Source organism: Embiotoca jacksoni, unplaced genomic scaffold (genome assembly GCF_022577435.1).
Source record: "Embiotoca jacksoni isolate LCO1_2020_lvr unplaced genomic scaffold, fEmbJac1.0.p SCAF_31, whole genome shotgun sequence".
In the NCBI taxonomy this organism is placed as follows: Eukaryota; Metazoa; Chordata; class Actinopteri; family Embiotocidae; genus Embiotoca; species Embiotoca jacksoni.
Window position 1 is genome coordinate 2,280,648 of NW_027185383.1, and position 25,078 is coordinate 2,305,725.

A 25,078-nucleotide genomic window follows, 5' to 3' on the forward strand; every position below is an offset into this window, starting at 1 on the left:
AAAGTATGAATGTTTTACAAATATATATTTTGTTGTCATGAAAACAGATTAAAAAACAGTTTAAAAAAAAACACTTCCAAAAAATTAGGACTGACAAACCATCATCTGCTGAGTTTTATTTATTCCTTTTGGTTGAAGTGTTTTTTTTGTTTTTTTACTTTCGTGAAGCAAAATATTTTTGTTTCTTATATTTCAATATAAAGTGAATATATTTTTTTTTAAGAAAGTTGAATTGTATCATGGTTAATTTATAGAGAGGCAAAGATATAAATATGTGTACTAAATGATGGGGCATTTTAAAAATACAGAAGGCCCAGCAAGAGGAAAGTGTTGTGAAACATCCCCCTCTATTGGACAATGTGATATCACCATACGGAGGGAGAGAGAGAGCAAGAGGAAAGGAAAGGAAAGGAAAGGAAAAAGGAAAGGAAAGGAAAGGAAAAGGAAAGGAAAGGAAAGGAAAAGGAAAGGAAAGGAAAGGAAAGGAAAGGAAAGGAAAGGAAAGGAAAGGAAAGGAAAGGAAAGGAAAGGAAAGGAAAAGAAAGGAGAAAGAAAGGATGTCCAAAGAGTTGATAGGCAGAGTCCTGTAAAAGAGAGAGAGATAGCAGATTGACAAAGATCAAAATGATGTCCAATTGCAGCTGTGTGATGCAATCGCTCATCACATACACACATAAACACACACACACGCGCGCGCACACACACACACACACACACACCACACACTACACACACACATGAAATAGCCTCAGGTGTGACATGTGCAATAGACCCACTCAAGCAGATAGACATCTTTGGTCTGCTCGTATCGAGTGTTACTACCAAGATATATATTTTCTATAAATCTTTCCCTTCTGCCTTATATCACATATAGAAAATAAATAAGAAACAGACAGACAGATGGGGACATCACAAAGAATGTCATGTGGCTATTCATGTGTTTTAGGCTAAACCAATATAATAAGGCAACTTGATGTTTCCATCTGGAATGGGTTTTTCTTCAGTGGTACAAGTCACTGTGGGCCACAATTTGTTCTAATGTTTTCATGGTATTGTATTTTTATTTGCTTTTATTGGTCTCTAAAATCTCCTTTTAGAACCAAAAGTGCTCATATAAATTATATTTTGTAGAGCAGTGTATAAATGATTCTCTGTGACATTATGAAATGCTGTGAAAGTCGTGTTTTCACAAGCAAACTCGTCGTCTGGTCCAGTTTGGTGCCATGCAGGGACCGTCTCTGATTTCTTGGAAGTCAGGGCGACCCGGAGCGGACACGGCAGGAAACCAAAACCACAACATAGCACCCCGAGGCGTAGGCGTGGCTGGGAACTTTGGGAAGTTTTCATTATCTGGGTTGCAGTCATTTTTCCAAAGGAGCCTGTGGTTCACTTTTATTCCCACCAAGACAAATGACACCTAAGAAAACACAGAACATTTCAACTCTTAACGTGTATGTTTATCCCCAGTGTAGATATTTACAGCAACAAACTTTGTACAATCTGTCCAACAGGAACAACAAAAAAAATGATGACTTTTCTTCTCATCAAACTCGCCATCTAAGTCGTGCCAACAGAGATTACCGAGATGCAGGAAGTTTGCTTTGTGTCTGTTTGATTTCTATTCCGGTGACACTCCGGTGAGACGGGTAATATAGCAGACAGCTAGACAGACAGCGAGATAGATGGAAGGCCAGACTGCTCCCCCTTGTATGAAGGATTATCCCCTATCCTCTGTTTGTGACAAGAGCTGATAAGGGCCTGAGAGGAGAGGCAGCAAGAGGCTGGAGAGGGCCAGTGACACACACACACACACACACACACACACACACACACACACACACACACACACACACACACACACACACACACACACACACACACATATAAATCCACAGCAAGAGAGATATCAATCCATCATTTAGAGCCATGGATTCAGCAGGAGGAAATAGGTTCTTCTCAATCGCTGAAAACATACACACACAAGCGCGTGCACACACACACACACACACACACACACACACACACACACACACACACACACACACACCTACAATAGCATCTGCTGTACAAAAGGCTCATGAGGTTTCTGAGTTAAACAGGGCTGCTTGAATGACTGTTCAATTTCATCTATTTATCTGATATACGTTTGGCTATTGTTGCCACCCAGCCTGTATATCTCTGTGTTTATGGCTGTTATTGTCAGAGTGACATCACTGTCGCTAATCGAAACCATGAATCTAAATGTTCTGCTGTTAGCTATTGAAATCTGTAAATCCAGGGTCTGTCGAATGAACCAGAAAATACACAAACATGCAGTCAACACGGTTTCATTTTTGATGCGTACATCTATGGAGAGGTGTGACTTACACAACTTATGGTTTTTTTTGGCCATTTTTGGAGAGCGGAATACCGTTTTAGAAAGAAAAGAAAAAATTGAGGAACAGTTTGCAACAATGGGTCAAAAGGGTTTATGTGTGAAATGGAAGCTTATTGCATATTGCAGCAGAGCCATATGGTTTGGTCTGCAGAGAACTTTAAGATGATATGAACACTCTTTCTCAAGTTTGCGCTTGCTGTAAAGAGCTCAGCTTGATTTCCTGAAATGTTGAACATAAAGTCTTGAAATAAAAACGAGCTTAAAAGAGGTTTTAGATTTAGAAAAAATATTCTTTTGGTGGATTTGGACACTTCATGATTTGAATCAGACAGTTTCACTTCAGCAGTTATGGTGCTTCATTTCACATTTTTATTTCAATTCACCTCACACTCCTCCTCTGTCTTGGGGCTGAAACACACTGATACCAGTCCAACTACAGAGGAAAAAAAACTGTGAGAAATTGAAGGTGACACAGAGAAGGTGAAAGAGGTGCAGAGAGTAAGGAGAGAAATAATGTAGTCTAAGCGGGACAGAGACAAAATGTTTCAGAGACGGGAGGAGAGAGGGAGGGAGCGTTTGGCCCTGCGTCGCTCAGCTCCAGGTTAGGTGGCAGGGCCATTTGGCGAAGGCGGCGGTGCTAGACTTGATGGATGAGACAAACTGCGAGCTCTTTTCTCTTGTAACTTTAAAATCATTAAGCCTTTTACACGGCCATGCAGATTTTTATGGCCACCTCAGACAATCTGCCACTGTTCATGTCTCGAGATCAGCAAAGATGGGAGGAGACAGAGAGCCGGAGAGCGAGAGGATGGAGATCATGTTTTCACTTCATATAACGTTGCTCATGTCTCTCAATAGTCAGAGTGTTGATTTAAGATTTGTTTTTTTTAAATGGAAAGACATTTCTAATCATTTCAAATTGGGAGAATGGAATGGAATTTTATATTTGAATGTCAGGTGGAGCTGCTCGGTCTGGAAAAGTTCTTGTTTTAATCTTATTGTCCACAAACAACAGGTTTTAATGAGTGTTTAATATCATGTCAACATGATGAGCTCTAGTGCCCTGCAGAGAGAATACAAACTGTAAAAATATGTACAAAATGTGGAAACAAGTTTTTAGCTGGCCCACACAGCAAAGTGCTTAACACAGAGACTATTTGTGTTTTGATTTTGAACAAAACAACCTTTTTAGATTGTTTGATGACAAAAATGTTGGTTAATGTTCATGTTGATCTTTAGATAAAGCGAGCAAATGTTACCGTACCAGCCAGCTTTCACATTATTGACTGCTTCTATATGACACAGCACATTCAAGTGCAACACTCAAGGTTCAAGTGTTGAGATACCAAACTGAGCAGTGCAGTAACAGCAGCGTGGGCAGAAACACAAAGTCATCACAGTGATGTAACTGCAGTTTGTAGCTTTTAGATATTTTTTAAGTGGTTAAAAAGATGTCAGAAAGTCCTATTCTGCCCTCAATTTGGACCAAGGTTACTACAACACACATTCTGGCTTTAAAGGGCAACATGGAACGTGTATTTGACCAAATTTTCTTGGATTAAGTAACTAATTCTGATCCATTTAATGCTGTTCAATTTGTTAAATTATCCGAACGATTTTGTTTAGGGTTAGGAAACAACATATTTTAAAGACAATTCAAGTTTTTTTTCAGTTCATAAACACCAAACTTGAGGGTAGAGCTCCGAGGATCCATGTTGCTGCATGAAAAATATTCACACCTCCTTCATAACGACATAATGTGGAATGTATCATATGGGACCTTTCAAATTGTTGTGCAAATGTCGCATCTCATCTCTTATGATCCCGCTATCACAAGGCAGGTGAAGAATAGAGTTCAGGTATGCAGCAGGTAATCCGGCGCTAAGAGGACAGCGTGACATTGATCTAAGATTTTAATCTGCTGCTCCTCTTTGCCAGACACGAATTGCAATAACAAATACAGCGAGGAATAACCAGGAGATATACAGGGAGGATATGAGTTTTATTAAGAAAACCTAGTTAGCTAAGACAAACTTTTTACCCAGCAAACCGAAGGGAACACACACAGTTACATAACTGCATCACTTTTTAATGCAATGCTGTGTCCTTTTTTTTTTTTTTCCATTTTTCTACGAGCGTGGGTGTCTTTTACGAAAGGCCACTAATGTCAATGATACACCAGCTGCAACAACAGGGTGGGTGGTGCTGCGATGTGCTCTGAATATTATCAATAACAATTTTGCATGCAAGTGTGCACATGCCTCCATCCATCCATCCATCCATCCATCCATCCATCCATCCATCCATCCATCCATCCATCCATCCGTCCGTCCCTCTCATTCTGCCTCCACAGGCTGCCTCCTCCACTGTTAGGATTCAATTAACACGGTGCAGGCAGCCACGGCACCCTCATTAAAGCTAATTAGTTAAAACATCAGCCAATCTAGCGTTAATTGGCTTTGGTAATTAATTCAGCCGCTAGACCATATGAAAGCAGCGGGGAGGGAGATAATGAGAGGCGGCGGGAGAGTTGGGAATCAAAGGAGACGGAAATGGAAAGAAAGAAGGAGGGTAAATGAGGGCGATAAGGAGAGATAAATAATAAAGAATAAGGAAATTATTATTCCTGGATATGTATGTATCTGAATATCACACACTATGAGTTAAAAGTCTGGACGAACAGGGCTGATGCACGCACTGTCATGATGTAATGACAGCAGCAGAAATTTCCAACTAAATATCAAAAAACTGAAGCACAAAGTATTTTGTTTTGGGCCAAAAATGGCTTCTATCTGACATACAAGTAAATAACAAATACAGTGTTACAGTTAAAACAAAAATGGAGTTATACAATTGTACACCAAAATCAAACCTATTCACATCATTTAATTAATCTAATGTTGTGTGTTTTCAAACGAGTGATAAAAATATTCGTTTAAGCTTTAGTACACAAACGCACTCAAACACACACACACACACACACACACACACACACACACGGCTTGTGTGGGTGATTAGGGCTGACTCAGGGTGTCCATTTCAAACTTGCTGATGTCCCTGTTTGCCCATTGACACGGCATGTTTCTGTCGTGATTAGGGCCCTTTGGGATTGAAATGAGTGCCGACAGGCCTCACGCCCACACCTCTCTCTCCATCAGGTATCCCTCCTCCTCCTCCTCTTCCTCCTCCGCACAGCTCCGTCAGCAGAGACAGGGCAGAGGTCAGTTAGTCAATAGAAGCTAAAGTGTCGTCTCCAACTGTGTCTCTTAATTACAAATACATATCATACAAACCAAGATGTACACATTGTGTTATAAAACAGCAACAACACACTGAATTCAAAGCAGCAGCAGTCGTATTGCAGCTTCCAATATCATATCAAACAAGTATAATTGTAGAAGTATTAATATTTGAATATTTAAAATGCACAAGTTTCCAAAATCATTAAATATTAACGGTTAATCATGATGATTAAATTATTCATTATTAATTATGACATGCTTTAAAGTGCTGAAGAAATAAAAAGGGGTCTTAAACAAAGGTCTTGAAACGAGATTCGGCCCGTAGCTGCTGGATGCGTCTCTGCTCTGTGGGTCAGTGCTTGGTTAATGCTCCATTAATTTACTTCTTTCTCCCTCACCACTGTCTCTCTGACACACACACATACACACACACAGTGACAGGGTGATTGATTGAATAAACAGCTGTCAGTAATCGGAGATAACCTCACTAGCATCACACTGCTGCCTCTGAGACAGACACATGTGTGCAGCAGGGTCCCAGGAGGGAAAAAAAGGCCACATTACACATGCTGGCATACACTTGTACACACACACACACCACACACAGGGATCATCAGATGACCATTTATCAGCGTATGTTCAAAACTAGGCAGAAGATGATTTATGGTGCGTTGATCTCCTGGGCTTTCTCTTTCTTTTCTCTAAATCCTCCAAATTTCATTTACATCTCTACATTTTTTTGTTTGGATTTACGAACAATATGGCCTTGAAAATGATGTTTACTGATCCTAAACCTTTTCCTGTGACAGTTGAGTGAATATTCTGCATGTAGTAACAGTAATACATTTCCTGCATCCTCCATTTTACACTTTATACACTCTCCTCGTCGTTCACACGGAAATATTTTGACTTAAACAGACAGCAAACACAGTCGCACTACTGCACACACTCGCGCACACACACACCTTTCCCCACTTCTATCCCTCGATCCAGCCATCTCTCCATCCCTCCTCTCCACTGCGCCGACATTTCATTTGCTTTTCTAAAAGTGACAACCCCAGGGAGCAAGGGAGGAATAGTGGAAGAGCCTGGTGATGAGTTTTGAGCAGGGCGTGGAGGAGTGCTATTTAAAAGCGCCATGCATCACTGTCAGGGAGTGAGACTGCACACATACACACACACACACACACACACACACACACACACACACACACAGACACAGGAAACGCACACGTGCACGTAGTAAAGCAAAGCAGCCCGGGTGGCAAACTGAAGTTGACCCCCGTTCCATTTCATCAAATGTCCTCTGAATGAGCCACACAGCCTCATCTATTTTGCACACACACACACACACACACACACACAACACACACACACACACACACACACACACACACACACACACACACACACACACACACACACACACACACACACACACACACACACACACAGAGAGAGAGAGAGAGAGTCAGTGATCAGCCTAGTGTCTAGCCTGCTTAAATCAGAGCTCACTTAAGAAAAAAACCATATCACTTAAGTGGGAGACGCACACACACACACACACCTTGCCGGGTCCCATTTGTGTTAATACGGCTCCTGGTTTTGGGCTTTAGGGCTCACATTTGCCATTATGGAGATGATGGCTTTACGGGGCCCCTCTCACCTCACCTTGCGTCGGTCGGGGAAGCGACAGGGGGGGAGTCGAAATGAAGGCTGACACCTCACCGGGATTTATTTGATTGCGGATGCGAGGCGGTGTCATTCTAGAAAAGGAGAGGATGCGAAGGGAGGAGGAGGAGGAGGCCTGGACCCTCGGGCTAAGTGAAAAGAAGAAGAGGAGAAGATGGCGGGGTGAAGGGAAAGAAAGAGAGAAGTAAAGGGAAAGGAAAGGGAGAGATTGCAGGGAGAGCAGAAGTGGCCCTCTTTCCCTTTCGTGAATCAAATCAAATTCCCCTTATCGCACATTATTTGAAGAGGTTATCGGGCGCAGTAATGCGGTTACACGCCGAGCCGCGGCTGAGAGATTTCCTTGTTTACCGATGTTGGCGGGTGTTATAGCTAACCAGCCGGGCGAGCGGAGAGGGGAGGAGGGTGGGGGGGGGGAAGACGAGAAAAGAGGGGTAGCAGGCATAAACACTTGATGCATGTCAGAAAACTCATTTAGGGGAACAACAAGGAGCGGGAATGGAAGTGTGTGTGTGTGTGTGTGTGTGTGTGTGTGTGTGTGTGTGTGTGTGTGTGTGTGTGTGTGTGTGTGTGTGTGTGTGTGTGTGTAAGGAGAAGACAGTTGTTCAAGGACAGAAAAACAGCCTCTACATGTAGACACTTTGTAATTCCATTTGGGAAATGTGCTTGTGTGTTTTGCAAGTGTGTGTGTGTGTGTGTGTGTGTGTGTGTGTGTGTGTGTGTGTGTGTGTGTGTGTGTGTGTGTGTGTGTGTGTGTGTCGCCCACAAACATACTGTATATGTGCCAGCCCATAAAGCGCGGCCCTCCTCTTTTCTGACTCTTATTGTTGCGCTTAAATCCAGTTTACATGCTCAGTGCTCATTAGCTGATTGTGTGTATAATTTACAAGTCAGTTCAATTCCCTACAGAAGATATAAAAGATAGAAAATTATCAAGTTCATGGAAAGTCAAGCATTTCTTTATAAATGTTGAATCCAACTTTCAACATCCTGTTAAAAAACGACACATTAAACCCACATTTTGATATAAAAACATTTTTGATTTACCGTATTGAATCAACCTTTAAGTGCATGAAAGAAAATCATAGTTTTACGTCTCAGGAAAAGTTCAATGTGCACCAATCTCCTGTTTCCTGAGAGGCATGAACGATGGTCAGATAGACGCGAAAGAATGACACGCAATACAGGTCATTAAATGGGATTTGGAGCCACAGTGTTGTGAGTACATGCTTTGCCTCTTAGCCCATTGAGCCGTGAGGACACCCCCAAATGGTGTTTTATCTCTGGTCCCATTGAGAGCGAGTATTGAGCTGACAATCCCTGTCCTCTCTGGAGGTGGCCTTTTTACCTCAGCTCATTGTAGTCGGTGACTGGGAGCCCACGCTATCTAGCATCTATTGATTCCCACTTCATCTGGACCAAAGCAACAGAGGGAGAGAGACACCTAGAGACAGAGAGAGAGGGGGGGAGGGGGCTGAGGGAAAGGGGGGCACTGCTTCAAGTGTTCAAAAGGATTAAACTTGTTTCATGATGACTGACATTTGACAATTTTTTCTTTAGCTGTTAGCTACAGAGAAACCTGAAACTGATTTTTTATTTTTTTTTAAATATCTTATACTGGTTATTTATATTATTCAACCTGGTATTACGGCACGATGTGAAATAGACACACCGGTCCACTACAGCAAAATGTGAAATAACCAGGCTTTGGGGTGTCTGGGCGTGAAAGTTACACGTTTTCCTGTAGTGGACGAAAATGAAACCTACTGCACGAGTAGAGGTAGGAAAAACAACATGGTTGGGGTTAGGAAACAAAAAACAACTCAATAATAACGTTGTCGCCTCCTTGATTCCAACCTCTTCGTCCCACATGGCAGTCTGTAACTAATGCCACAAAGCCACCCCTCCTTCTTCCTAATACAGCCAAAAATGATCTTTATTGCCTCTGTTGTGGGACCTTGGTCACATGATCCCGCGTCACATGACCTTACCATGCGCGTAAGTTTCACACTTTCAAAACGTGCAACGTTTACGCCTGCGCAGGCCAAAATGTGGCTATTTCACATTTTGCTGTGATACTGGTTTGCATTATTGGTGCATGAAGAAGAACAGATGAAAGGAAAGAAAGAAGGAAGGAAGGAATGTTGAAAGAGAAGTGCAAGAAAATAAGGATGTAGAGGCAGGAAAGCAGGAAGGAAAGAAAGAAAATGATGTACAATATCACGGGTGAAAGTGAGACAAGTGAGAGGAAAGGAGGGATGGGGGGGGGAGACTCCTCCTCTTTGCTCTCCACTCTTCCGTATGAGCTGGCTTCCTCCTCCTCACCATCTGCTGTCTGTAATTGCCTATCCAGTTGTGTTTGTATGTGTGACTCCTCTCAGTATTTTAAAAGTATCAGGATATAAAAGCCTAATCAAGGACGTATTTCACTTCATACAGGCTTTGATATAACTTATAACTTATTTGGAGGGCTAATAAAACTTTATGGTCATTTTTGACGATTCTTATTTACTCCTTTTTGAGTCACATCACTAAATTAGGAATTAGAGAGTCTATGGGTAGAGTTGGACCAGCCAGAGTGTAATGTCAGGACTATAGCAGCCAGTAAATAAATCAGACTGAAGAAAAGTCAGAGGATATGCTACCTGCCAGCTGGATGACTTATTGTTTTGTGACATGAACAAAACCAGAGAGCACCATTAAGTGGACCAAGTGGCAGAGATGAAAAGGAGTGACAGGGGAAATAAGGAAGGAGAGGGAAACAGAAGGGGGAGATAGAAGGTGTTAGGGAAGAAAGATGGAGAGATTTTAAGAGGTCGAGAGAAGGGAAAGAAAGTCAGAGAAAGAGAGATGGGACGATCCATCTTGGCACATTAGGGGGGATCAGGCCTATATTCCATCATGTCTGTCAGGGAGGTGCACACCTCCTCTCTCCTCTCCTCCACCCGAGCATCCATCCATCCCTCGTTTGGCTCCGGCAGCCGGCATTTCACTGAGGAATAGCGACACTAAAAAGTCCTGTCAGACCTATTTCCTTGTTATTGTCCGGCCGTCTCCTCACCTCCATCCTCTTCCCCCCACCTTCTCTGACTCCGGTGCCTTCCCCGTGCTTCCCCAGATTAAACACTGCCTTGTTGTGCCGCAGGGTGAGTGTGTGTTTGAGCTGTGAGGTCCAAAGGAGGACATGCGTGTGTGTGTGTGTGTGTGTGTGTGTGTGTGTGTGTGTGTGTGTGTGTGTGTGTGTGTGTGTGTGTGTGTGTGTGCGTGTGTGTGTGTGTGTGTGTGTGTGTGTATGTGTGTGTGTGTGTGTGTTGCCCCAACATTAATCATCTTTAAGGGGCTGACAAGCCTGGTGTGCGACATCGCATCACATCAACGGCCCCCCCCCCCCCCCCCCCCCTCCTCTCTCTCTCTCCTCCTCTTCTTCTTCTCCTCCTCCTCCTCCCCTGGATTTATCTGTCCATTCGCCTCAACCCATCACTCACTTCCCTCAGGGAGCATTTGACAAAGAGAGGGATAAATAGAGGAGGAAAAAGGGAAGAAACACAAGGAGTGACAATGGCGAGGAAGAATGAGAAACAGTGAGAGGAAACATGTTGGAGAGGGCTGAGGATTTGAAGAAGAAATGAGTCAATCGAAAGAATTGAAGATACGAAAATAGAGACATGACCAGTAAAAGTTTAGAAAAGTCCTTTGCTGTAGCAACATTTTTTTTGCACCATTGCAGAAAATGTAACTTGGATCATTTTGTTTTGACTGACAGATATTGAATTTGCATGAATCTAAGCTTCTGGCTGGCTGGTGAGCTGTTTTCAATCAGTGTGAGTCTTTACGAGGCCCTCAGCACCGCATTTTTTTTTTATGTTTTATGGTTTGTGTTGCAGGATTTATTTATATTTTTGTACTGTTCTGCATTCATAATTTGATGGTTTATTTTGTTCTATATTTTGTCAGTTCTCCTGCTGCTTTTATGTTTATACGACTTCAGTTTCCATCTCTGGTGGATGCAAAAATTATTTTCTATTCTGTTCTATTCAGTCACAATACTGCTGGTTTGCCACCTGCTCCATCACATCAGACAAAGTATAATTTGCATGTCCACAGTACATGTTTGATGTTAATGCATTGGTTTTGGTGTCATTGTAAGAAAGTTGAAGTCAGATCAGTTCACACAAAACCCCACCCTCTTATTCTTTCCTCTGGCTCGTTGTTGCTTTTCTGTAGTCAAAACCATGCATCTACATGTCTTTATCGTCAGTCTGACGATACAAAAAGTCTCATTCAAACAGAGCATTTCACAATTCAAAAGAAAATCATCTCAGATTGAAATGTAAAAAGTCAACTCTCACTTTGCAGTGGGACCATTTGCACTTTCTGGCATTACAAAAGACCTAAAATAATCAAGCGTAGGCATGTGTCTCTGTGTGTCCACGAGCTCCGGGAGTGCGTTTGTCTGCCAAATAAAAAGAGCCCCATCGGCTGCAGACGGGGATTGGATCTTTCTTTGTTTGCTGTGGAGGATGGCGACAGCTTCAGCATGACTCAAATTATCTTGTCAAAGCAATAAAGGGGAAGAAGGGGGTGGGGGAGATTGTGGGAAGGGGGGGGGGGGGGGGGGGCAAGAGAGATGCAGAAACAAGGAGAGAATGGAAAATATCTGAAGGGAGCAGGGTGGAGGCAAAGATAGAAAGAAAGAAAGAAAGAAAGAAAGAAAGAAAGAAAGAAAGAAAGAAAGAAAGAAAGAAAGAAAGAAAGAAAGAAAGAAAGAAAGAAAGAAAGAAAGAAAGAAAAAGAAAAAGGCAAAGATGGAAGAAGACAAGGAAAAAAGGAAGGGTAGAAAGAAAGAAGGATGGAAGGAAGGATGAAAGGATGGGGGAAAGTAGGAAAGAGAGAAGGAAAGAAAGAAGGATTTAAGGAGTAAAGAAGGGAGAATGGATTGATAGAATTATATAAGGAAGGACAAAAGGAAAGGATAGAAGGAAATAAGGAAGATGAAAGGATGGAAGGAAAGAATGATAGAAAAGAGCAAAAAATTTGAAATACATAATGCCGGAGAAAGAGTGTGAGAAGAAAAGAGTGTGAAAAAAAGAGAAGAAAGAGGTAGAGAAGGAGAAGCAGAGAGAGGGTAATCGATTACCTATTTTTCAAAGTCACTTAACGTGTCCAGTGTACTGGGCTCTGTTAAGCAGCGGTGCAGGAGAATGGGAGGCTGGTATGCACACACACGCTCTGAGAATAATAAGGGAGGGGGGACGACGTGTGTGTGTGTGTGTGTGTGTGTGTGTGTGTGTGTGTGTGTGTGTGTGTGTGTGTGTGTGTGTGTGTGTGTGTGTGTGTGTGTGTGTGTGTGTGTGTGTGTGTGTGTGTGTGTGTGTGTGTGTGTCTTCTTACTAGTCCTCTCTTGATGAGTCCTCTCACAGGAAACTGCCAATATGTGAGCAAGGATACATGTCCTCCTGAGGGCTGCATGGATATGTGCTGTGTGTGTGTGTGTGTGTGTGTGTGTGTGTGTGTGTGTGTGTGTGTGTGTGTGTGTGTGTGTGTGTGTGTGTGTGTGTGTGTGTGTGTGTGTGTGTGTGAAAGAGAGAAACACCAAAGACAAGACAGAGAGGGAGTCCCCCCCTAGCTGGTCCTCCTGTTGCCGTGGTGACAAGCCGTCTAAACAGGATGTCCTGGCTGAGATCAGGCCTATTGTTCATGGGCTAAAAAAAGCCTATTTGATTGGCTAAATACAGGAAATCAGGAAGTGTCCTCCAACATTAAGCACTGATACAATTTCAATAGGTGTTATTTTTATCCAACCCAGACAGACTGAAAGATAAACTTTGAAAGCTAGGATGTATACAACTTATACACACACACACACACAAAGGCTCAGACTTCACTCTGCAAAATGCACACTTTCTAATATGCACAGAGGCCACACATACTCCCAGACACACAATGACACACACTATTACAGAAACAGGTGGGCCCCACCCTGTGCCCTGCTGATCAAGGACAATGAAGTGAGGTAGTGTTGGCAGACTCTATACAGCATTATCTCATCCATGGCAGCCACTTCTTTAACTCCCCACCACCCCCACCCCTGCTCTGACCTGAGAGCACAGCAGAGACTGAGCAGCACTCTGGTCCCTTTTTTCTCTGTGTGGAATCCAGAAACATGATGCACATGAGATCCATGTGTGGGATTTTCACACGGTTTGCAGGGTACCAGCTGTAGTACAGCTCGTACCTGAAATTATTGAACTTTCCACCCTGATTTCTTCACTTTTAAACAACAACGGACATAATTAATGTACTTTTAAAGTAAAATCTGGTATTTTGCAGTCTCTTGAGATTCATTTAAGACTCTTTCTGATGCCATATCTGGACACAATCTGGGTATTCTTCTTATTTGTCCTATCAATATCTATACTGATGGTTTTCATTCCTCTTTGTCGTTGTGTCCAGGTAAAAAGAAGATGTCCCTGTATGACAGCCAGGCTCCAATCTGTCCAATCTGCCAGGTGCTGCTCAGGCCCGGAGAGCTACAGGAGCACATGGAGACGGAGATCGAGAGGCTAACTGCCATCTGCCTCAGGTAGGCCTCAAACACACACACAGGTATTTACTGTGTGTTCAAATGAAAACAGAATCCGCTGACTCCAAAGGTACTTGTGCGTGTGTGTATACTTTGTGAGTATGTGGCTAAAAGTAGCATAGATTAAAATTTTTGATTTTGGGTAACACTGGTATTAAACAGCACAAAACAAGGTGGGATTCCGTCTCTTCAAATATTCATGGGTGTGAAATTAATGTTTTTAAGGAAAGCTTCATGTTTGCTGAAAGTTCAATCAGGATATTGTACATTATGTGTGTGTGTGTGTGTGTGTGTGTGTGTGTGTGTGTGTGTGTGTGTGTGTGTGTGTGTGTGTGTGTGTGTGCTTTTCAACTTCCCTGCAAGTGTCTTATTTGCATTTGTATCTTTCATACTTAACATGCGGGACTGGAATAGGAGACATTGTGTTGTAGTGAGCAGTTTGCTCATGAACCAGGATGGTTAGATCAGCTGTTAGCACAGTGTCTGCATGCAGGGACTCAGAAGTCCCAGCCTGAATAATATCTGCCTCCTGGAATAAGGATTTTGATATTTCATCTGATGGATAAGGAAATAGTCAGAAAGGATCAAAACTCCATACACTAAGCTTCTGAACTTGTAAAAGTTATTTCCATAATGGAAACAGACAGATGAAACTCATATCAGTCCTATAATCCAATAAACGCCAAGTAAAGCAGCAAACAATGTCTCAAAATGTTAGTGGTAGATTAACTCAAGCACATTTTATTATTTCTTCCTTAAATTTCCCGAAATAAACACATCTTCATTGTAAGAAAGGACTGTTGATGCACAACACTATGAAGGTAAATCAAAATTGTTAAGAAAATGTTCATTAAGCTGGGTTGTTTTGAAACAATAAGGCGCTAGCTGTACTTTTCAGCTCAGCTTTTATGTCGGGCTCGCTCACCCATATTTTTTCCTCGCAGAGACTTTGATGCCATAAATCTGCATAAAAGGCCGAGGCATGCCGTCAACGTAAAGCTAAGTGTTTCCTACAGGGATTCAAACCTGTGACCTAAAGGTTCACTGCCGCCCCGTTCCTCTCCCGCTGCCAGTTGCACGAGCTGTTTTACGACAGATAAATCAACTCCAAGCCCTTTTAACGATGGGACACAACCATTAGGATCCATATTTCACCTTGACCACGCGTCTGGCTGTGTGTATGTGTGTTTGTGACGCCGGCGTGTGGCCCGTGTGCGGGTGTGTGACCCTGTGTCCACCTAAGCGGCCCAGCTTTATGATAGTCCCCATTAACCCGGAGGAACGGGGCAACAGATAGCGTCACCCCACATGGAAATCACACTTCATTTAACCCCGTTTACACCCCTGGTACCCCTCCTCCTGCCTCTCTGTGGCTACATACTGTACGACTCAACCTGTTCACCTGATTCTTGTTTTCATCTCTCCGTCCTCCTCTCTGGTCTCTAATCCTCCCTGTTCTCTCTAATCTTTTACTTTCCTTCTCCTTTGTTTTTATATATCTTAAATCTAGGCCTTAGTCTTCGTCCCTCCCTAAATCTCCTTTTATCTCTTCTGTTTTCTTTTCACCAGATTCTGTCATTTCTTTATGACCTGACTCGTGCGGGGATTTTTAGATCTGCTTTAGCCCTTTAAGATCAAAGCAGTGACCTAACTTTGCAATGAGAAAAATACGTACTGCATACAGGACAGAAGAATAGTAAAGGAAAATGTTTACTGTATATGAATAAGGGAGGGAATTGAGACAGTTACAGATTTGGTTGAACTTGAATTTGGATTCTTACCTTAAAAATTTATCAAAAGGATGACAGAAAATGGTGGAAATAAAGGAATAGTTATGGAAATGAAGGAAAAGGATGGAGGAAGGAGTCAGAAAAAATTACAATTTGAAAGAATTACAAATCAACTGTGCAGAGAGTAAAATCTAAAGATTTAACTCAGACAAAAACCACAAGGTCAACTTGTTTTTTCCTGATCTATCAGCCACATCTCATGGCCTTCATCAGTTGAATATTATAGTTTAGTTGTTATCTAATAATCCAGGAGATCTGGGAAAAAAGTCCATCTTAGATCTTGGATGGAGGATAAAATAGAATAAAACAAAATACAACAGGAGAGAGCCATCCATCATCCTGTGATATGGCAAGGTGTGTGTGTGTGTGTGTGTGTGTGTGTGTGTGTGTGTGTGTGTGTGTATGTGTGTGTGTGTGTGTGTGTGTGTGTGTGTGTGTGTGTGTGTGTACGCGTGTGTTTCAATAATTAATAAAGGTTAGTAGTGTGTCCTTCCCTCTGGGAGTCTGAGATACTAGCCTAGGGAAGCTCAGACCCGACATGCACTTTCTCTGTCTTTCACACACACACACACACACACACACACACACACACACACACACACACACACACACACACACACACACACACACACACACACACACACACACAGTTATTTAAGGAAATAGCGTCATCCCCGGGTGAGATGGGATGGTGGCTAACGTCACGGCTGGCTGATTTACCTGCTCGCCATTAACCCATACACACAACAGGAGAAAAGAAAAGAACACGAGAGAGAAGAAGGATGCAGAACGAGAGCATTTAGAGAAATATTTTCATGCGATGCAAACACAAAATTTCTCTGCGTGTTTTTGGAGATGAAATAAAGGCTGAAAGTGACGGTCCGCGTGTTATATCACAAAACTAACCTGGTTGTGAATCGCACACACACACACACACACACACACACACACACACACACACACACACAGACTGTCTCCCCTCCTCTCCGCCTCTCTGCTTGGTAGCTGCCATCATTGAAAGTGACAGTGGGAATTTGGTCCAATTTGTAGTAAATCTGCCTTTAATGATGACCAGCGCTCGCTGAATGAAAGAGCTGTGGGTATGGAAACGAAGGTGTGTGCGTTTGAGGAGTGTGTGATATATCTGCTCTTATGTGTGTTTCTATTTGTTGTCTGTGTCTCTTGTCCGCTTCCTTCCCGCTCTCGCTGCATGTAAATGTATGTGTGTTTGATTACAGCTGCCACCATGTCCTCTCTGGTGACTGTGAGCTCTGTCACTTGTTCATGGGCCACAGCTTCTTGTGTATGGACATGGAAATTACACACACACACACACACACACACACACACACACACACACACACACACACACACACACACACACACACACACACACACACACACACACACACACAAATGTAGAGTTTGGCAAATGGAAATCTATCATGCCCTGTACATGTCAGGTACAAGCTCAGGAGGGGCAAAAGTAATCTACATACCCCATCACCCCTCCTCTTCAGACCTCTTGCTCCTCTTCTTCTCCCTCCTCCTCCTCCTCCTCCATAATCAATTTGCCTCCACTCGAGCAGACCCCCACCTCTCCACCAGATGACACAAAAAGGCAAAAAGCAATCAGTATCTTGAGTTTAGCACCATCCCTCTATTCTTCCCTCCATCCATTCCAGCCAGCTCCCACCAAGAAAAGACTTATTCATCTTTATCTCGCGCTCTCTGGCCCCCCCGCTGGTCGGGAGTGGAGGTGGGAGGCTGTCAGTCAAACTCAGTCTGTCTCTACTGTGTAGGATTGATGCAGATTTAATCAGGTTGAGGTTGAGTGGGCAGTTTTACTAAATGGAAATGCTTCCAAATTACTGATCAGATCAATTCAAACTGGTGCTGACGTCAGAGACTGGTCCACATTGAGTACAGTATCTGATTTTATTTAAATATATTTTTTTTTATTAAAAATGAGAGAAATTCAGATTATAACATCAGACAATGAGCAGTAATTGATGGGAAGTCACAAAGATTCTGCTCAGATTCAAATGAGCCTGTAGAAATTCTGTTAATGTTTCCTCAATATAGTGGGAAAGTAGTTTACATAATCCAGAAAGTAGTGAAGGTGAATATAACATCACACAGCAGGAGTTCTGGAGCTTTGCATCCACACATTGTTAACTTTCCAAAGCTCAAATCATCGCCTACTTGATGGTGGTTCGACACCTACTTTGTACAGTGACTGGCCCGACGTGCTTATCTATCAAAACAATCAGGATTTTAACTTGTTCTCAAGTTTTGTTCCTCATATTCTGTAATGAACAATGAACATCATTGTGTTTACTGATCTGCCGGAGCATCTTTCATGACAAACTCTTAATTTGTGTCATTTTTACCTTTTATTTCCATATTTAATGGGGCACTCCACAGAATTTACACTTGAAGGTCATTTTATTACTCAGCCTGCAAGACTGGCAGGATAAAGTCAGATGTGACCGTTTATCAGGGTGGGAGGTACTTATGAAAGATTATTTTGAGTTGCACTATGCATCATATTTTGCAATAAATCCAATGTTTTGGGATTTGGTCCAATAACAAGGATTGATACTCTGGATACCTCAATCCCTGTGGTTTTGATGAATTCAATAATTTATTTATTTATTTATGGTCTGCAAGTCCCCCAACTTCAAAGAAGTGCACTACATTTCTGCAGTGTCCCTCTAAACTTTGACAGAAGAGGTTCAGCACATAGAATGAAATTCTGAAAATGAATCTCAACTTTTGCTTGTACTTTTATTTCAAAAAACTTCCTGAAATTGCATTATGCTGGTTTGTGACTTTAAAGAAATTAACTTTGTAACTCCCAAGTTTTTTTTTTGATGTACCACTACATTTACAGGATATGTGTGTATCATATGATATTCACATAAGGTGTAACACAAATAGAACCAAATAAATACATAGTTTTCAGACAGTCAATTGAGTTCATGAAATAAATAATAAAGAAATGATTTTCAGTGTATTGTTTATCAGATTTCTGACTTGTTGTCAGCAACCACAAAGTTCATCTCCTCTGCTTGACCCTGCTTTGACCCCCCCCAACCCCCACCCATCCCTCATACCTCTATTGTGCGGCTACTTCCTGTTTATGATCTCCTAGCTTCTTCAGATTATGTGGTTCAGACAAGGTGCCGTATAAACAGCTTCCCTATCTGATGCATTGGGACAGAGCTGTGTAAGAACCCCTTGCAACATGCCCTCACCTGTTTCCCCCTCTTCACACACATGCCTCATTACCACAACACATTTTAAATTGTGTCTTTCATTCCCCCTCTTCCTTCCTCGTCCTCCGTCTTGTCTGGTGTGTTTGTTTCGCTTTGCTGTGTGGCTCATTTTCCCACTCCTCTCTTTGACATGGCAGCCAGCTGGAATTTTCTAGCCCCATAACCCTCGCCATCAAAAATTCATAGAGCCGGGCAAACAGACGCGTGAAGCTGCGAGGAGAGGCGGCAGCACACCGACTCTCCCATCACTCCCTCTCCTCCTCTCTCTCGTTTTCTGTCGTCTTTCATCTTTCCCTCGCTTCACCTCTCTCTTTATGTTGCCCCACTCGTCCTCCCTCACCTCATCCCTCTCTCACCTCACATTTCACCCCCCTCCTCTTCCTCCTCCTCCTCCTCCTCCTTTTCCCTTTCCTTTCATCTCTCCATCACCCCCTCTGTCACCGTGGCAATTTTCTCCCATCGTGGCAGGCATGCAACTGCTGTCCTCTCGCGCTCCCTCCTTCTCTTGTCGCTGTTTGACACTGTCAACAAGCAGGTAGAGGTGGCTGTTATTGTTGATGCCTCTGCAGAGGTTCCAGGTAATGAATGAAAGAGAGATAGAGGGAGAAGGAGAGAGAGATGACAGAGACACAGATAGAAAAAGGTAAGAGTTTGTGTGTGTGTGTGGGGGTGTGGGGGTGTGTGTGTGTGGGGGGGGGGGGGGGGTGTTGGCAGATCCCCCTGCATTACACGGCAGCTTGACTGTGTCACCCGTGTTTATTCTCTTTGTTGGTGGAGGTGAGGCCTGCTGCTCAGCGTTCACACACACACACAGGAGACATGCACACACACACACACGCACGCACACACACACACACACACACACACACACACACACACACACACACACACACACACACACACACAAAGTGGTAAGACAATATACAGATGCATGTACACATCCACACGTGAACACACAGGTTTTCATAGACATGTCCACCATGCACAAAGACATTTAACATATATATACATACCCTTCCAGAAAAAACACACGAATTTCACATGTGCAAAAATGCACGTGATCGCATGTGATTGTGCACATGGAAACGTGGTTTTGGAACATTTGAATGGTGCATTGTGTGAAGCCCATGTAGATTCCCATGTGAAAACGTTGTTATTAATTCATTAAATATTGATTTTGACCCTGTTATCATATGTTGCAACATGTGGTAAACATGTATCATACATGTGATCACATGTGTTTCCCATGTTTTCTTCATGGGAAACACATGTTTTTTTTCTGGAGAGGAAACAAAATCAAATACACTCCCTGAGTTTTAATCCTGACATTGTGTCAGCTGTTCGCTTATCTTTTGTTAGATGACAAATATTTGCCGGATGTTTAAGTAATAGCATCTCAAAATCCTACTGTTTTGCTGTGAATTTTATAATATTGATTGATTGGATTTGACAACACCTCCAACTAAATGTATCCAATCGTGTCATTTGTAGCTAATGCATCCATGTAAAACCTCCTTTGACTGTTAGCTTGTAGGGTTGTAGTTTCTTGTAGAGTCACATTTTCAGGTTGTGGTTTAATTTATAATTGTGGTTTTTTTGTGGTGACTAACTATCTGCTACACAACTCTATCTCTCTCTCCAGTTTGACATCACACCGTGTTTGCAAAGTCAAGATTCAAAATCAAATCAAAAGTCAAACTTTGACTGGAGCAAATACCACCAACAACATGTTGTCGTTCACGTTTGCTCCCGCTACCATTTCATTTGGGCCTTTAAAGGGTACTTCAATTTAGTAGTTCAGGTCAGTTCAGTTTGGGGGCACACGAGAGATGGTCAGACTACAGAATGGACAAAATAAGATACGATACAATATACTTTATTGTCCCCATAGGGACATTTTTCTTAGATAACATTCGATACAATTCTGCATTTTGGACAAAACATACAATTTTTCCTAAGAAGCATCCCTTTGTGTGCCATAAATAGGGAGATTTTAGTAAAAAGAAACTGCACTTCACATTAAAAGTGCAGTCTCTTTTTATCAATCAAGTCAAAAGAGTGGTAATGCAGTTCCCACAAAGCAAATAGCATCTCTTTGTTAAACCTGCCTGGTGAACATGACTTTCAAATGCCTTGTGTTTGTACCGCATTCTTTTGGATAGCAAGTTAAGGTCACCAAGCCAAGACAACTCCGATGACATCACTATGATATCATCAAGGTGATTTCCTCGCCCCTGAGGAGAGTCACATAACAGCACAACTGTTTATCCACGCCTGAGTAATACTGCACATGACATGTAAACTGTCCTTCATGTGAAAAGTTCGTGGAGTGCACCTTTAGATAAACGGATAGTTAGTGATGTTGTGGAAAGAATAAATCTTTTTAAGACATAAATGAACTACATCCTGCAGCATAATATGTATAATAATAAATACTTCCATAGTACTCTGACACATCCACCCCCCTCTCCATTCATCTCTGTGCAGCTATGCATCATATCTCACTGCTATTATATTTCCCTTGTCTTGCTCTTATGCCTCCTTGTGCTCCACTTTGTAAATTCTTCTCTCAGATAAGTGACACATAAATAAGGCTTCTTGTTCTTATTACCCACCCATCCATCCATTGAAAAAGGAAATCCCTTGTCTACCAAGGCATGCTGTCAGATTAGAGGTTGCACTCAATTCAGTTTTAGGCACCCTTCCTTCCATGGTCTGCCACAGTCTGTCTGTTACTCTGTGTGTATGAATGTGTGTGCGTGTGTGTGTGTCCAAGAGGGTCTGGAGTGCTAACAGCGTCTCAAAGCAAACATGACAACCCTGTCTCGCTTTGTCAATGTCAAGCCTGTCGCGACACCCGGTGAAAATCGGAGAAATTTATCTCTGTGTTTGGGAGAAAGTCGGAGAGAGACAGAGAGAGCGCAAGAAAGAGAAGGCAAGGAGGGAAACAAAGGTGTCAGAAACAGTGATCAAAATACTGTGAATAAATCTGATGTGTGTTGTTGGCAGAAAAAAATTACACAAGTCTATCTGTCTATCCTTCATCCCCAATCTACAATGTCATAAACACACACGTTAACATCTACACTGGATCCCTCCCCCAACCCCCCACCCTCACCCTCTCCCCATCTTCCTTATAATGTTCACAAGCCAGCTGATTGTCCTCAACATATTTCAGAGTCAAAGTGACCGCAGGCAGACTGCACTGACAAATCAAATCACTGCAAAATCACTTATTTCCTGCTCCTGGCCCTGCAACCCACACACACTGTCTGTGTGAAAACGTCAATAAATATTTATATATAAGAGTCCATTTTCTTAGTAGTCATTGCTTTGTAGCCATACTTGCTGAAACACTTCAATTACAGAGTAGCAGGATATGTGTGTATGAAGGGTCTGTGAGAAGAGAGGAGAAGAGCACTGGATGAAAGTGAATGCATGAACATGAATCGGGCAAATTGGTCCCAAGTGAGCCGTTGTTAAAATTCACAGATATTACTTGTTTTACCCGGGAAATTGCTGAACAAGCACGGGACATAAAAGCAGATTTAACTTGGCGCTGCAGCCTCACTAAACTCTGTTTTGTCCTCTTGTCTCTGCTGCAGTAAGAACCAGTCACTCAAGGATGGAATAGTCACTCCAGGAACCCCCAAGGTGAGATCATCTTTATTTTTGAATGCAGTATGAACAGGTATCATGTAATAATGCATCTGTGTGAGAAATGTTACCTTTTCATTCAGTCTGAAACTCATCATTTCCCCTTTTATCTATCTAAATCTTTAATTGAAGCTCCAACTTTTCCAAATAAAAGTGCTGGTGAGCACCAACATAATGATGGGGCAAAACATATTCCAAAAAAAAAAAAAAAAAAAGAGGAGAGGAGAGGAGAGGAGAGGAGAGGAGAGGAGAGGATGCTTTTATATTACTGAATACAACATTTTATGTGAACATGATAAACCTGGTTAAAGTTCATAATATGACACCTAGTGTGTGTAATTGTTCACTGTCCATAGCTGTTTCTGCCTCTGTTCCTCTGCACTGAAGGGAAATCAGCTGTACTGTAGACCTCTGTCTTACAGTGTCTCTCTCTCACACACACACACACACACACACACACACACACACACACACACACACACACACACACACACACACACACACACACACACACACACACACACACACACACACACACACACACAGAGAGAGAAGTACCAGTCTCCCGTGGTCCAGCAGGCAGCTTGGCCAAGAGGCACTGTACTGTGATTGTTCCAATTAAGAGAGACAGAGAGACGCAGATAGACAGAAGAGATAAGAAAAAAACACCAGACGATGTAAGACTATATAAAACATTTTTTTTTTAAAAAGGCAGATTCATGATTCCATTAAGAGACTTTTTCCTCACAATATCTGCCTCTTCATTTGAACCCAGCAGCTGCCTGACAGACCCCTTCACTACTCTGACATCTTTTACTGTAAGGAGAGCTAATGTTAAAATTCCAGCTTGTAGCTCAGATAGAAAGAGGAGTGAGGATGGTGGGATGGCTTATTGACGACTTGTTTTAAGAAATTATTAATCATAGTGGAGCAATCTTCCAAACTTCTGAATTATGAAGTTATATTTCAACAAAGCTTAAATAATCTAAAATGTTGCTGCTATTCCAATCAGTGTATTAGAGGAAGTTTTTACTTCCTTTTCATTTCTTTCCTATTAAAGGAATTGTTAAATTATAAAATGCAGTTTTGGGTGACATAAATACTTGATTTTATTTATGAAAGCAGTTTTTATTCTAACTTTAGCCAAAGCTGATCAAGCTTTGCTTCCTGACTCTACATATATGACATCAACATAACAGCGAGATCTGTCATTGTTTCCTGAAGAGAGCCTTAATGCCATCAACTTCTTCATCAGGTCCACCTTTGTTTTTATTTAAAGTCAGATACCAGACTGCAGGAAAAAGTTCATCTGACGTGCACACCAATGCACAAGAGATCCACACTAATTCTGGCGATGTGTTTTTATTCCCCCCACACCTTTGGGTGCTGACCCAGGCTTAGCGCTGGGCCCTCAGCTCTGTGGGTGGGCTCGTACTTGAGAAGGCAGACAGAGCAGGGTTGTGGGGTGAGTGCTGGCCTTCCTCTGCGGCCGTGACTGTGCATCTCACCGCCGTTGTTTAGTATTCAGCGGCGGGGCTTTGTAGAATGGAGAGGGCCGGCGTGAAGCACATGGAGCTGTTGTTGTCGGCCTCCTGCCTCGCATGCACCAAACAGCCCCGTTAAACCGGAGATTAACCCCAACACACCTACTTATGGGGGGTTCGGCCAGCGTGATTGGGTTAGAGGGAAAACGATCTGTAGGGCCAGACACTTTTTCAAACACACACCAATGTTGGACTCCATCCTACATTAATTTGATTCAAATATTTTCAATTCAAATTCACAAAACTCACAGAACTCTTTTTTGTAGCATTTTTATGCAAATTTAGATTTTTAATTTCTGGTGTATAGATCCAGGAACTTACCCGACTGTAGCTTTAAATGCAGTTTTTCCTTGGTGCTGATCTTTTTGCATGTTGATTTAATTGGTTGGTTTAAAAGACCAAAGTTTCAGGAAGATCTTCATTTATAATCTCTTTGTAGAATACCATTAAATGTCATATTCTAATGATAAAACTTCAGCGTATTCCCAGAAGACCCTCAGGTAAATGATTCCTGACCTTTTTAAACCTGGATAAAAGAGGGAGAAAAGACCGCACACACACACACACACACACACACACACACACACACACACACACACACACACACATGCACACACACACACACACACGGAGGCATAAAAAAGCACCATGCATAATGTCCAATTTACTGTGGCAGCACTGGAGGTTGGTCATTTCTCACATATTATTATTAGATTACTGCTGTCGAGCACTTAAGCCTCTGCTCTGCTCCTTTCCACTTGATTAATAGGAGACGACTGTAAATACAAATATTTCATAGCTGCCTTGTAAAAAAGAAAGAAAAAAAAGCAGCAGCACAGGCACACATGAAAATCCACACACACACAGACGCAGCTACAGCTCTGTCAGGACTAAGCCTTGTAAAAAAGTGATATT

General features: G+C 42.3%; 1 protein-coding gene across 7 annotated transcripts in view; it reads left to right on the forward strand.

The window, feature by feature from the left end:
* The window catches only part of rnf220a (ring finger protein 220a), a 164,450-nt gene that overhangs the window by 99,449 nt on the left and 39,923 nt on the right, over positions 1 to 25,078 (forward strand). For all 7 annotated transcript variants that reach the window (XR_011179016.1, XR_011179017.1, XM_069164434.1 and 4 more), the window contains exons 3-4: positions 13,762 to 13,891; positions 22,568 to 22,616. Coding sequence is in view for 5 of the 7 variants with exons in the window: in XM_069164434.1 (XP_069020535.1) it covers positions 13,762 to 13,891; positions 22,568 to 22,616 (179 nt within the window). In the remaining 2 variants the exon portion in view is untranslated. The remainder of the gene's footprint in view (positions 1 to 13,761; positions 13,892 to 22,567; positions 22,617 to 25,078) is intronic.